The 15000-nt window shown below is 43.1% G+C and overlaps 2 protein-coding genes across 2 annotated transcripts in view; both read left to right on the top strand.

Annotated features, from left to right (window-relative positions):
- LOC138863156 (dynein regulatory complex subunit 2-like) overlaps positions 1-11969 on the top strand; it is a 12878-nt gene extending 909 nt beyond the window's left edge. Inside the window, exons 2-12 of the mRNA XM_070126963.1 lie at positions 6227-6340; positions 6597-6735; positions 7000-7223; positions 7673-7870; positions 8041-8220; positions 8551-8763; positions 9211-9303; positions 9593-9719; positions 10073-10254; positions 10895-11148; positions 11530-11969. Of these exons, the coding sequence (XP_069983064.1) occupies positions 6227-6340; positions 6597-6735; positions 7000-7223; positions 7673-7870; positions 8041-8220; positions 8551-8763; positions 9211-9303; positions 9593-9719; positions 10073-10254; positions 10895-11148; positions 11530-11677 (1872 nt within the window). The 3' untranslated portion in view covers positions 11678-11969. The remainder of the gene's footprint in view (positions 1-6226; positions 6341-6596; positions 6736-6999; positions 7224-7672; positions 7871-8040; positions 8221-8550; positions 8764-9210; positions 9304-9592; positions 9720-10072; positions 10255-10894; positions 11149-11529) is intronic.
- A 1746-nt stretch (positions 11970-13715) lies between these two features.
- LOC113810942 (nardilysin) overlaps positions 13716-15000 on the top strand; it is an 11248-nt gene continuing 9963 nt past the window's right edge. The window contains exons 1-2 of the mRNA XM_027362600.2: positions 13716-14262; positions 14941-15000. The exon at positions 14941-15000 is cut by the window's right edge and continues 20 nt beyond it. Of these exons, the coding sequence (XP_027218401.2) occupies positions 13946-14262; positions 14941-15000 (377 nt within the window). The 5' untranslated portion in view covers positions 13716-13945. The remainder of the gene's footprint in view (positions 14263-14940) is intronic.

Here is a 15000-nt window from a genome sequence, read left to right as displayed (position 1 = left end):
TAAAGTGGTTAAGTAATTGAGTAATTTAGTTCAATTATGGCCGCTAATGACAATCTGGCTAATTAAGTTTCATCTTTTAGGAGACATTACACTAAATGTCCCGTCATTATGCATAAATTTCACTCTGATGAAAAATTATCAAAAATCATCAACATAATCAACAGTTTGGGATTGACATTCATTATACAATATCCATCTGTGCATTTACACTCGGCTAATGTGTACTCTGATTAAGGCTACACCAATTTTATTTGCGGAAACCAATCAGAGAGCTTCATTGCAGCCCCATGCTAAAGGACAACCAATCAGAGAGCTTCTTCGTAGCCCCATGCTAAAAGACAACCAATCAGAGAGCTTCTTTGTAGCCCCATGCTAAAGGACAACCAATCAGAGAGCTTCTTTATAGCCCCATGCTAAAAGACAACCAATCAGAGAGCTTCTTTGTAACCCCATGCTAAAAGACAACCAATCAGAGAGCTTCTTTGTAGCCCCATGCTAAAGGACAACCAATCAGAGAGCTTCTTTGTAGCCCCATGCTAAAAGACAACCAATCAGAGAGCTTCTTTGTAGCCCCATGCTAAAAGACAACCAATCAGAGAGCTTCCTTGTAGCCCCATGCTAAAAGACAACCAATCAGAGAGCTTCTTTGTAGCCCCATGCTAAAAGACAACCAATCAGAGAGCTTCCTTGTAGCCCCATGCTAAAAGACAACCAATCAGAGAGCTTCTTTGTAGCCCCATGCTAAAAGACAACCAATCAGAGGGCTTCTTTGTAGCCCCATGCTAAAAGACAACCAATCAGAGAGCTTCTTCGTAGCCCCATGCTAAAAGACAACCAATCAGAGAGCTTCTTTGTAGCCCCATGCTAAAAGACAACCAATCAGAGAGCTTCTTTGTAGCCCCATGCTAAAAGACAACCAATCAGAGGGCTTCTTTGTAGCCCCATGCTAAAGGACAACCAATCAGAGAGCTTCTTTGTAGCCCCATGCTAAAAGACAACCAATCAGAGAGCTTCTTTGTAGTCCCATGCTAAAATACAACCAATCAGAGAGCTTCTTTGTAGTCCCATGCTAGAGGACAACCAATCAGAGGGCTTCTTTGTAGCCCCATGCTAAAAGACAACCAATCAGAGAGCTTCTTTGTAGCCCCATGCTAAAAGACAACCAATCAGAGAGCTTCTTTGTAGCCCCATGCTAAAAGACAACCAATCAGAGAGCTTCTTTGTAGCCCCATACTAAAAGACAACCAATCAGAGAGCTTCTTTGTAGCCCCATGCTAAAAGACAACCAATCAGGGAGCTCCTTTGTAGCCCCATGCTAAAAGACAACCAATCAGAGAGCTTCTTTGTAGCCCCATACTAAAAGACAACCAATCAGAGAGCTTCTTTGTAGTCCCATGCTAAAAGACAACCAATCAGAGGGCTTCTTTGTAGCCCCATGCTAAAAGACAACCAATCAGTGAGCTTCATCGTAGCCCCATGCTAAAAGACAACCAATCAAAGAGCTTCTTTGTAGCCCCACGCTAAAAGACAACCAATCAGAGGGCTTCTTTGTAGCCCCATGCTAAAAGACAACCAATCAGAGAGCTTCTTTGTAGTCCCATGCTAAAGGACAACCAATCAGAGAGCTTCTTTGTAGTCCCATGCTAAAGGACAACCAATCAGAGAGCTTCTTTGTAGCCCCATGCTAAAAGACAACCAATCAGAGAGCTTCCTTGTAGTCCCATGCTAAAAGACAACCAATCAGAGAGCTTCTTTGTAGTCCCATGCTAAAAGACAACCAATCAGAGAGCTTCTTTGTAGCCCCATGCTAAAAGACAACCAATCAGAGAGCTTCATTGTAGCCCCATGCTAAAGGACAACCAATCAGAGAGCTTCTTTGTAGCCCCATGCTAAAAGACAACCAATCAGAGAGCTTCTTTGTAGTCCCATGCTGGAGGACAACCAATCAGAGAGCTTCTTTGTAGCCCCATGCTAAAAGACAACCAATCAGAGAGCTTCTTTGTAGCCCCATGCTAAAAGACAACCAATCAGAGAGCTTCTTTGTAGCCCCATGCTAAAAGACATCCAATCAGAGAGCTTCGTTGTAGTCCCATGCTAAAAGACAACCAATCAGAGAGCTTCTTTGTAGCCCCATGCTAAAAGACAACCAATCAGAGAGCTTCTTTGTAGCCCCATGCTAAAAGACAACCAATCAGAGAGCTTCTTTGTAGCCCCATGCTAAAAGACAACCAATCAGAGAGCTTCTTTGTAGCCCCATGCTAAAAGACAACCAATCAGAGGGCTTCTTTGTAGTCCCATGCTAAAAGACAACCAATCAGAGGGCTTCTTTGTAGTCCCATGCTAAAAGACAACCAATCAGAGAGCTTCTTTGTAGTCCCATGCTAAAGGACAACCAATCAGAGGGCTTCTTTGTAGTCCCATGCTAAAGGACAACCAATCAGAGGGCTTCTTTGTAGCCCCATGCTAGAAGACAACCAATCAGAGAGCTTCTTTGTAGCCCCATGCTAAAAGACAACCAATCAGAGAGCTTCTTTGTAGTCCCATGCTAAAGGACAACCAATCAGAGGGCTTCTTTGTAGCCCCATGCTAGAAGACAACCAATCAGAGAGCTTCTTTGTAGCCCCATGCTAAAAGACAACCAATCAGAGAGCTTCTTTGTAGCCCCATGCTAAAAGACAACCAATCAGAGGGCTTCTTTGTAGCCCCATGCTAAAGGACAACCAATCAGAGAGCTTCTTTGTAGCCCCATGCTAAAAGACAACCAATCAGAGAGCTTCTTTGTAGTCCCATGCTAAAAGACAACCAATCAGAGAGCTTCTTTGTAGTCCCATGCTAGAGGACAACCAATCAGAGGGCTTCTTTGTAGCCCCATGCTAAAAGACAACCAATCAGAGAGCTTCTTTGTAGCCCCATGCTAAAAGACAACCAATCAGAGAGCTTCTTTGTAGCCCCATGCTAAAAGACAACCAATCAGAGAGCTTCTTTGTAGCCCCATACTAAAAGACAACCAATCAGAGAGCTTCTTTGTAGCCCCATGCTAAAAGACAACCAATCAGGGAGCTCCTTTGTAGCCCCATGCTAAAAGACAACCAATCAGAGAGCTTCTTTGTAGCCCCATACTAAAAGACAACCAATCAGAGAGCTTCTTTGTAGTCCCATGCTAAAAGACAACCAATCAGAGGGCTTCTTTGTAGCCCCATGCTAAAAGACAACCAATCAGTGAGCTTCATCGTAGCCCCATGCTAAAAGACAACCAATCAAAGAGCTTCTTTGTAGCCCCACGCTAAAAGACAACCAATCAGAGGGCTTCTTTGTAGCCCCATGCTAAAAGACAACCAATCAGAGAGCTTCTTTGTAGTCCCATGCTAAAGGACAACCAATCAGAGAGCTTCTTTGTAGTCCCATGCTAAAGGACAACCAATCAGAGAGCTTCTTTGTAGCCCCATGCTAAAGGACAACCAATCAGAGAGCTTCTTTGTAGCCCCATGCTAAAAGACAACCAATCAGAGAGCTTCTTTGTAGTCCCATGCTGGAGGACAACCAATCAGAGAGCTTCTTTGTAGCCCCATGCTAAAAGACAACCAATCAGAGAGCTTCTTTGTAGCCCCATGCTAAAAGACAACCAATCAGAGAGCTTCTTTGTAGCCCCATGCTAAAAGACATCCAATCAGAGAGCTTCGTTGTAGTCCCATGCTAAAAGACAACCAATCAGAGAGCTTCTTTGTAGCCCCATGCTAAAAGACAACCAATCAGAGAGCTTCATTGTAGCCCCATGCTAAAGGACAACCAATCAGAGAGCTTCTTTGTAGCCCCATGCTAAAAGACAACCAATCAGAGAGCTTCTTTGTAGTCCCATGCTGGAGGACAACCAATCAGAGAGCTTCTTTGTAGCCCCATGCTAAAAGACAACCAATCAGAGAGCTTCTTTGTAGCCCCATGCTAAAAGACAACCAATCAGAGAGCTTCTTTGTAGCCCCATGCTAAAAGACATCCAATCAGAGAGCTTCGTTGTAGTCCCATGCTAAAAGACAACCAATCAGAGAGCTTCTTTGTAGCCCCATGCTAAAAGACAACCAATCAGAGAGCTTCTTTGTAGCCCCATGCTAAAAGACAACCAATCAGAGAGCTTCTTTGTAGCCCCATGCTAAAAGACAACCAATCAGAGAGCTTCTTTGTAGCCCCATGCTAAAAGACAACCAATCAGAGGGCTTCTTTGTAGTCCCATGCTAAAAGACAACCAATCAGAGGGCTTCTTTGTAGTCCCATGCTAAAAGACAACCAATCAGAGAGCTTCTTTGTAGTCCCATGCTAAAGGACAACCAATCAGAGGGCTTCTTTGTAGTCCCATGCTAAAGGACAACCAATCAGAGGGCTTCTTTGTAGCCCCATGCTAGAAGACAACCAATCAGAGAGCTTCTTTGTAGCCCCATGCTAAAAGACAACCAATCAGAGAGCTTCTTTGTAGCCCCATGCTGAAAGACAACCAATCAGAGAGCTTCGTTGTAGTCCCATGCTAGAAGACAACCAATCAGAGAGCTTCTTTGTAGCCCCATGCTAAAAGACAACCAATCAGAGAGCTTCTTTGTAGCCCCGTGCTAAAAGAGAACCAATCAGAGAGCTTCTTTGTAGCCCCATGCTAGAGGACAACCAATCAGAGAGCTTCTTTGTAGCCCCATGCTAAAAGACAACCAATCAGAGAGCTTCTTTGTAGCCCCATGCTAAAAGACAACCAATCAGAGAGCTTCTTTGTAGCCCCATGCTAGAGGACAACCAATCAGAGAGCTTCTTTGTAGTCCCATGCTAAAAGACAACCAATCAGAGAGCTTCTTTGTAGCCCCATGCTAAAAGACAACCAATCAGAGAGCTTCTTTGTAGCCCCATGCTAGAGGACAACCAATCAGAGAGCTTCTTTTTTCCCCATGCTAAAAGACAACCAATCAGAGGGCTTCTTTGTAGGCCCATGCTAAAAGACAACCAATCAGAGAGCTTCTTTGTAGCCCCATGCTAGAGGACAACCAATCAGAGAGCTTCTTTGTAGTCCCATGCTAGAGGACAACCAATCAGAGAGCTTCTTTGTAGCCCCATGCTAAAAGACAACCAATCAGAGAGCTTCTTTGTAGTCCCATGCTAGAGGACAACCAATCAGAGAGCTTCTTTGTAGCCCCATGCTAAAAGACAACCAATCAGAGAGCTTCTTTGTAGCCCCATGCTAAAAGACAACCAATCAGAAAGCTTCTTTGTAGCCCCATGCTAAAAGACAACCAATCAGAGAGCTTCTTTGTAGTCCCATGCTAGAGGACAACCAATCAGAGAGCTTCTTTGTAGCCCCATGCTAAAAGACAACCAATCAGAGAGCTTCTTTGTAGCCCCATGCTAAAAGACAACCAATCAGAGAGCTTCTTTGTAGCCCCATGCTAAAGGACAACCAATCAGAGAGCTCCTTTGTAGCCCCATGCTAAAAGACAACCAATCAGAGAGCTTCTTTGTAGCCCCATGCTAGAGGACAACCAATCAGGAAGCGTCTTATCTTTCAGAAGAATATGGCGTCTTATAAGGGTTTGTTGCGTGCCTCTCTAAACTCTAGAACTAAACTGAACTTATAGTTTTATAAAATGCGTTTATAGTTGTTGTAGAGTAGTTTATAGAGCATATAGACAGTAGGGCAGATTTTTTTTTTTTTTTATTGCTGAAAATCTGCATGCCAGTGTCTTTTTATTATTATTTTTTTTAATGGCTAGACATCTCATAAAACAAGTAGTACAATAATAGTAATAAATGCAACACGTGTGAATTCAGTCAATTTTTATTTGGAATTGTGGTAACAGATCAAAGGACGGGATTCGTTGCATAAAACGTGCCATGAAAAGCTGAAAACTTGAATAATCCTGTTATTCTTTATGTTCTGTAAGCCCCATATCTTCACCCCAGACTTTTTGCACTTTTTTCGCCCTGTCGCTCAGATTTTTTCCTGAAAAAAAAAAATCCGAGAAGCAGCAAATAAAATAGGTGTGGCAAGTGAAGACAAGTATCTCGCAGACATGAATATTCTCTTTTTCTTTAGCTCATATTGGCCGTCGCGTTGAATATTATCTAATTATAAAGCCTAAATTGGCATTAGACATGAAAATTCCCTATTCATTCAGCTTCAATTAGCCGTAGACATGAATAATCCCTATTTCTACAGCTCTAATTGACCCGTAAACATAAAATCCTCCTCCTTTTGCAGCTCAAATTGGCCGACGAGGGAGAGAAGGGCGGCGTGAACGAGGCGAAGCTGATGTGCAAATGGCGCGACATTCTGCGGGCGGCCAAGACGACCACGCTGAGGGCGCAGCTCAAGGTCGGTGGGTCTTCGCGAGGGGGAGGAAGAAAGAGTATAAAGACGTGTTATGCGTCTGTTCTTATTTACCATTCCAAGCACTGAAAAATCGGTACACTAATTATCTTGTGTTTCCCTTAGGTAGGCTTTCATTTTTTAACGTATATATGAGGTAAGGTTTCTTGTGTTCTACTATATTTCTACCTCTCACTTATTTCTGACGATATTAAATCCGAGGAACTTTACTTTAAATTCCATTTTACCAACTTTCTTCCAGGAATTGAATGAGATAGTGGATGAGACAACGACGCGTCAGGACCGCCTCATTAGCTTGTTGGCATCCCAGGTGGATCAGGCACAACACCAACGCACCACCGCCTCCCACAACCACCTGTCTGCCGTCCATAAGCTCACAGGTAGTCGGGTGCAAGGTCTAGATACTTATAAAGACCTTGGTTGGGTGTTTCATGCTGGGTCGTTGGCTGGTTCGGGGGCATTTTTTAATGACGAGTATAAGTTAAATGAATTATCGCTTGTGCTTCGTTTGGTGCAATCCGTGTTGTCATTAGACCCATAAGTATTGAAGTATTGCTTTCGTTTCGTCAAAGTAAGAGTCATGCTGTTATTGGACTTACTTAGCATAAGATAAAGTTTTCTCCTAAGGACCTACTCCCTTGCAGAACTCCACGAGGACCACGTGGCCATGTTGACGCAGTACGTGAGGTCCCGCGAGGCCGAGGTGGCTCGAACGATGGCAGGAGACACGGAGCACCTGGCGGCCCACCACCTGCACAGCCTGCGTCGTCTCTCCCTCGTCTCTCACGCCAGCCAGAGGCACCACGACCTCACGGAGAAGGAGGAGCTCGCGGCCTTCCACACCACCATTACGCATGTCACGACCCAGGTATGGCAAGGCAGACTAATGGATATTGATTTTGCGTCAGGCTAATGTATGTTGATTTTTCAAGTCAAGTTAATCTACATTCGTATTGCAAACAAGACTAATTAATATGATAATAATTACAAAATGTTTTATTCATATGTCGCAATAAACGCGAACGTATATTCAATTTTCATATAATTTCCAAACAGTAAAAAAAATCCTCAGCTGTCAACGTTCAAGGTTCGACTGAAATACTGAGAAAATTCACGGAAATATTCAAATGATTGACGATCCCCTTAGCTATCAAGCCTTGTTGAACCCTAAGTCCCTTTGAATTAGTAAAAAGAATCAGGGATATGTATAAATATATTAAAATTATTGACGATCCTCTTAGCTATCAAGCCTTGTTAAATCGAAGCTGCTTTGAATTAGTAAAAGGATATGTGTAAATCATTTCGAAACACTGACAGCTAGAAGAAGAACTAGCAGCAGCGCGTGTGGAGCGGGAGAGCGTGCTGGAGGACTCGTGGGCCAAGCTAGCCCAGTCCATGAGAGACCACGAGGCCCACACGGCGTCCCTGAGGGCCAACTGCCACCACCTGCAAGACCGCGTTTCCACCAACCAGAAGAACCTCGTCAAAGTCAACCAGGGCATTAGCGACATGCAGGTGAGTGTCATGCAGGCGGCTCAGTCATGCAAGCTGTTCAGAAATGCATTGTGATGAAATGTACTGTGATGAAATTGCAATGAAATGTGCATGTTCAAAATTGAGTGAATGAAATGCACGTTCTTTCACTCACACAAGCAACTCTAAAAAGCGTCCATTCACTCGACCAGGAAGAAGTCGAACAGCTGCGAAAGCGTCTCAAGCAGCAGGACGCGGAGTCTGACGCAACGCACGAGTTGCAGCATCTGAAGAGCATCCTGCAGGTGCTGCGGGTGTCCCTCACCACACAGAGACTCCGCAGCAGGACCCTCATTAAGGCGATCAACCAGAGAGGATACTCCGCCAAGAAGGTAAAGAAAAATGAAATGGTACACAGAAGTCGCCATATGCAAGACGTGGTGGCCATCAGACGTTACCTGTGATTTTGTTTTTGTTTTGGCTTTATTATCCGTTAGGAGTTTATTTCAAGTGTTTACAAATGATGTTTATTAGAGATAAAGGTCTTTCACTATTTTTTATTTCTCTGATAGAAATAAGCCACCATAAGGTCCTGAAAGAATTAAAAGTTCTTCCCACAACCGATATCGACCGTTGAATAAGCAACATAAGGTTACGGAAGCGAAAGGCTGTTAAAGGTCACTAAACACTCACTGCAATCCACCACTTTAATCCGAATTCAGCACCTGGAAGAGGTCGCGAAGGAGGGAAAGGCGGTGCTGGAGTTGGCCTCGGCGTGCAGGCGGCTCGAGACCCCGCGGGACCGAAATATTCCCTTCATGCCGTCTGCGCCACAGCCCTCTGCCGCCTCTGTCCCCGACGACCCCCTCGCGACCCGCCTGCTGTCTGTGCCCTCGGAGGCCGCCAGCGAAGTGCAGATAAGGCCGGCCGTGAAGGTAGGCTTTGGTTCGAGGTCAAGGTCAAGGACTGCTCACGGGGAAATAGGTCAAGGTCAAGGACTGCTCACGGGGAAATTCTTGTTTGATATTGTTTGAGAATCGTTCTTGTGATTGGGAAGAGATAGGTAGGGTGGGATGGTCGATTTTTTTTTATATATAAAGATGAAGGGGAATGAAATCTAGCGGAAAATTGATGTTTTAGAATCGTCCGTGTGATAGGAAAGAAATATTTAGTGTGGGATGGTCATTTGCTTTAAGTTCACTGGGTATAGCTTCTAACTGCAAATTACTATTCTGAAATCTCATGAAAGGAGAAATCCTGAAAGCCATAGATATGATATGACCCAAAGCTACAATTTGCATCAACCAATAAATAAAAAAAATAAAGATATATAATCTTAAAGCAACGTTTCTAACTATTAAACGATCTTTATTCATGAACAGGATTTAGAGACCCAAGTGGCCGTGAGTTCCGAGGCAGACGAAGGGCTTGGGACGTCTGTGAACTCCTCCAGGCGCTCAGGGTCGACGATCAGGGTTGGTGCCTCCCTCTGCTTCGTATTTCTTATTTTCATTTTCTTCTGGTTTATATTTTTATTTCATTTTATTTTTTCTTATTGTATCTTCTCTTCCCTTTATGTTGTGTCTTTATCTTTTGTGGTATTTTGTTCTTTTTTTTTGTTTATAGTTTTTTTTCTTTTGTTTATTAGTTTATTGTTTTTTTTCTTTGTTTTTCTTACTTTTTTGTGTATCAGAATACATATTTTACGCAAAGAACACTCACGTATCCCCCTGAACTCAAGCCCCAACGCCGTACCTCCCGCAGGCGCCGCTGAGGAAGGTGAGCAGCGTGATGGAGGTCGACGAGGGCGTGGCGTCCGTCAACGGCTCCTCCAGCACGACGGCGGCGCCCCTGACCCTGCCGAAGATCCCTGTCGTTGCCCCTGGGAAAGGTGAGGTTCTGGGGGGTGGGGGGGAGGGGGTCATATGGTGTACATAAAGTTCTATGGGTTGCGTGCGTCTGTGTATTGGCAGGTGTGTGTTGGGTTCGGTTCTTGGGGTTAGAGCTTAGAGGAAGCCGGAATAAAATGTCCCCTAATTAGATTGTAGTGAAATTGACGGTAATTAGATTGCTATGAAATATACTGTAAGTCGATTGTAATGGAATATACTGTAATCAAACTGTAATGAACTGTAATGTAATTAATTTGCCATGAAGTGCACCGCATAACTTCTGGTTTGCGCACATGGAGCCCATATATAAATAAGTGTGCATTCATGTACGTGATGGACACTGCCTTCTCAGGGGGGGGCGGAGGGGGCCGAGGCAGCGGGCGGGGCAGCGGGCGGCAGAGGCTCGGGCGGGACAAACTGGCCAGGATCAACGAGCTGCTGAACCACGAGGAAGCCGCTCAGGAGGCCGCCCACACCCACGGGCCCGACCGGTCCACGTCCCTCGATCCGCCACCGGACTTCGTGCTGCAGGAAGTGAGTTGAGGAGGAAAGGAACTCGGTCGGCACAAACAGGGACGGAATGAGCTTCTAAATCTAAGGAAATATATAACCTTTCCTTTTTTTAACACCATGTTACAAGAAGTGAGTTAGGAAAAGAATAAAAGGAAACAACTGGCGCAAAAAAAAGAAAAAAAAATATGCCTAGAAAGATATATAACCTTTACGTCTTTCTATCTGAATTTCGTGTAGCAGGGAGTGAGTTAGGTAAAAAAAAAAGAAAAAAAGGGGGAACTTCAGGAATAGGAACAGACTGTGTTTCTTATGGCGAGGAACATTTGAAGGTTTGCGCGTCCAAAAGGGTCTCTTAACTAATTAGCCGACATTCCGTTTATCAAATGTTTTGTCAGTCTAAACCTTCGTCTATGACACTTGCGTGGATGCACTCTATCTCATGATTGTATTCTGTGTAAATCAAGATATTTGATGTATATACTATAGATGGAAGTTAAATTCGACAGAATATTTAAGGAACGCACTTGATCTGAGACCCCTTTTCGGCACAAATACCCTCAAATAACCTTTCCGTCTTCCCCCCCCCCCCCTCCTTAACGGCTGGAGGATCCACTTGAATATGAAAAAAATGATGTTTAAAGAATACCTTTTCCCCCACCAGGCAGACACGGTGCTCAAAACCCACGACGACTTAAGGAACTTCTGGCGCAAGTACCACCACGTGCAGCTCGAACGCCTGGCTCTGCGGAGTGAGGCGGAGGCCCTGCGGCAGGAGGGGCAGCAGCTGAGGGCGCGACTCCGCTACTACCTCGTGTCCCTCGGGATGACCGACGCGGCGCTGACCCAGACCGCCGCCCCCGTCTCGGTCTCCCACGTCACGCTCAGTCTGTATCGGAAGGACGACACGCCGGCCAAGTGAGTGGAGCCTCTGGGGCGAGCGGCTGGGAGAGGGTGGCGGCTTCTGGCTTTGGCTTGGGATTAAGTTGACGAGGAGGATTATTGTCTTTCCTCTTGTTGTTTTATGTTTTGATAGGTTTTTGAGGGGAGCCAAAGTTAGGGGAAGGTTTTATAATGGTCAATTGGTCAATGTTGATTTATCTGAAATTTTCTTGGTTGTAATTTATATTCATTATGACAAGCTATTCTATCCTAAAGATCATATGACATGACTATTAATTATAATTCTAAAAAGTCACGCATAAGTTTTCCTGACACGTCCTGTGTTCATTCACAATCTCAATGACACCCGAACATCTACAACTTACTGAAGAACCGAAACCAACTTTCCCTTCGCAGGCGGAGGTCGAAGTCCGTCCCCGCGGGCGTGCTGGGCGGGAGACTGATGCCGAGAGCAGCGGCTTCGAGGGGCGCTCTCATCGTGCAGGAGGGCGGGCTGCTGGTCAAGGCCGCCGCCATGCACGCCACACACAGAGTCCTCACCTGATCGCCTCGACGCGTCTGCCGTGTTGAGAAATGCTCGATAAGAGAAATGCTGAAGAGAAATGCTTGATAAGAGAAATGCTGAAGAAAAATGCTTGATAAGAGAAATGCTTGATAAGAGAAATGCTTAAGAGAAATGCTTAAGAGAAATGCTTGATAAGAGAAATGCTTAAGAGAAATGCTTGATAAGAGAAATGCTTGATAAGAGAAATGCTTGATAAGAGAAATGCTGAAGATAAATGCTTGATAAGAGAAATGCTTGATAAGAGAAATGCTTGATAAGAGAAATGCTTGATAAGAGAAATGCTTAAGAGAAATGCTTAAGAGAAATGCTTGAGAAGAGAAATGCTTAAGAGAAATGCTTGACAAGATTGCCTCGCCTTTATTTTTGTAAAGGGATTCCACTGTAATGAATAAATCTTCAAAACATACGTTTGTCTCTGTTTTCCTTCCCGTCCCGCAATGCAGGGTAAGTCTTTTGAAAAGATGCGGGATGGACTTGTTGGCTTTTGCTCTCATGCCGTATTATTGTGAATCTAAGATCCTGAATTTTTACCTTGTTTTATAGTTCAAGTTGTAAATGAACCGAAAATAATATAGAAGGTAAATGTAAGAAATATAAGGCATCGCGAATAAGAAAGGTACATGGATGAACTAGATGATAACACGGAAGTCTCTCTTCTGATGACAAGAGTTTAAGTTGCTTGATCCAGAAAAATAGAATGAGTTTTCTACGACGCCTTTCCTATTGTTGCAACGCGCGTGTCTTCCTTTAGATGTTTGATGTCCCAGAAACACCCAGGACATTAAAATTTAGTTTGGGTTCTAACAAAAGCAAAATATCTGGTATTCTGGAGAGTTTTCTTTCGAGCAATTCCTATGGTCTGTATACTTTAAATCAAAATTTACCTTTGGTTCTTCAAAATAGTATTGGCCTTACTGAGGAAACTGAAACCCGGTAGGTTCTTAGTAACCGTTTATCAAGGACTGGGAGAGGGGCAGGATCTTCGTTTTCAAAAAGGGTTTTGTGTGGGTTGTTCTGTATGTAATGCCAGTGTCACAAAATAGGAAAGGTGAATGAACACACGTACGCACACACACACACACACACACACACACACACACACACACACACACACACACACACACACACACACACACACACACACACACACACACACACACACATACACACACACACACACACACACACACACACACACACACGCATATATATATATATATATATATATATATATATATATATATATATATATATATATATATATATATATATATATATATATATATATGAAACGTATCCATGTTGACAAGTGTAGAAAAGGTATGAATGAGACTGGATATCTTCACAATACAAGAGATGTATTTGACCGGTTTCGATTACGTCTTCATCAGAAATACATGATGTAATCAGAAACGGCCAAATACAGCTCTTGTATCGTGAAGATGTCCAGTCTCATTTATACCTTTTCTACATATATATATATATATATATATATATATATATATATATATATATATATGCGAGTGTGTGTGTGCGTGTGTGTGTGTGTGTGTGTGTGTGTGTGTGTGTGTGTAGATGTATACATATATATATATATATATATATATATATATATATATATATATATATATATATATATATATATATATATATATATATATATATATATATATATATATATATATATATATATATTTATATACATATATATATATATATAAGTGAAAAAAATGTATATGAATGTATACATATATACACATTGATATGTATATGCATGCATATATAAATTTTACTTTTGCTGAGTCAGTATTTGATACAAAAAATATACAAAACTGCTACGTCATCCTGTCATATCAAAAAAGCACACTATATCTACTTTCAATTACATCTTTTAAAAAGTGTAAAAACAGGCTACAAATGAGAATAAAACATTAGCATTATGGAAGTAATATTTATTTCAAAAGTCAACGGAAACCGAGCCAGAAAATTTTACGAAAAAATCAGACGCGAGCGAATCGGTGTTTACATTTGGGCCGAGGGAAGGGAGGCAGCCTGGAACATGTGGGTTGGATTTTGAAGTGTTTGTTTTGACTGCTGTGGAATATAGGCTCTCATTTTCACCCATCTTTCAGGGATTTTGGTGAAAGAGTTGGCGGAGTTGTAAAATGCAAAGGTCATATCGTTCGAAGGTCTTGCAGCTGGAATGATGACGGGGAGGTCAAGTACGGGACGCATGGGCACTCGTGAATGTCATTGAGCATATTTACCGTTTCTAGAATCGGATGCCGAATTCTGAATCATAGTTTGATGTCGTCCAAGAGAAGTTTTCACGGGAAGAGTAGTCAAGTAGCGAAGAAACCCCGGAGAGTAGGCCTGGTGAAGATGACCAAGGGGTGCAAGGCGACCTCAGAGGTCTCGGGCGGAGGGGGGGCTGTCGAGGCCCAGTCGGAGAGCGGGGTGGAAGGGGGGTCTGTGCCGCCCTTGCCCGAGGCTGCCATCACGCCACCAACGTGCCACCTGCTGCAGGCGCCAATTAAGTCGCCATTCGACAAGAAGGAATACAGGTATGAGAATGGCATCGGCTGACATTTCCCTCTGTTTGAATATATGAACATATGTCGCCTGAGAAATAATATTTCATAATGTGTTTTACAAGCAGCAAGTTAAACTCATTTTTTTCACCTTAGTAATGTATGAAGCCTTGCCTATTCATTTTTTCTGCACTTTGGTTAATACTTAGTGTCAGCACATCACCCTCTGATACTGGTGCAGGGCCTGTAAAGAAGGATACTAAATGAAAAAGCCTACCTGTGGTGATCTCTTCACCCTTGTAGCTGTCCTTACCATAGACCCTTGTTCTAATCTCATAAAATCTCCAACTAGCATTTATGAGGATCTGTTCCTTTTGTTTCCAATGAATAATTATACCTTAGTGTGGTGTGGCTGAAAAAGCCTAGCAGATAAAACAGAAGTTCAAAAGAATGAGTTGAAGCTAACAATATATCTAGAACAAACTCCTCATAGTTGAAGTGAAAATGTCTTGGCTTGCATGAAAGCTCAAACAACCTTTAGATGACACATGGAGTGGCACAGGATCAAGTGATTGCCATGGGCGTTCTACACTTCACTCATACATATACAGTCTCAATGCAAGACTGGTAAAGGAAACAGATGTTAATTACTTTTCACCTTCATTTACTTATTGTGTAAGTAGAGAAAGTGAACATTTGTTTATTGCACAGGGTCATTCAGCTTGGGAATGGACTCCGAGCACTTCTCATCTCTGATTTGAGCAAGAAATT

This window comes from Penaeus vannamei, chromosome 2 (assembly GCF_042767895.1).
Source record: "Penaeus vannamei isolate JL-2024 chromosome 2, ASM4276789v1, whole genome shotgun sequence".
Classification (NCBI taxonomy): domain Eukaryota; kingdom Metazoa; phylum Arthropoda; class Malacostraca; order Decapoda; family Penaeidae; genus Penaeus; species Penaeus vannamei.
This window is presented reverse-complemented; position numbering and strand designations above follow the sequence as displayed.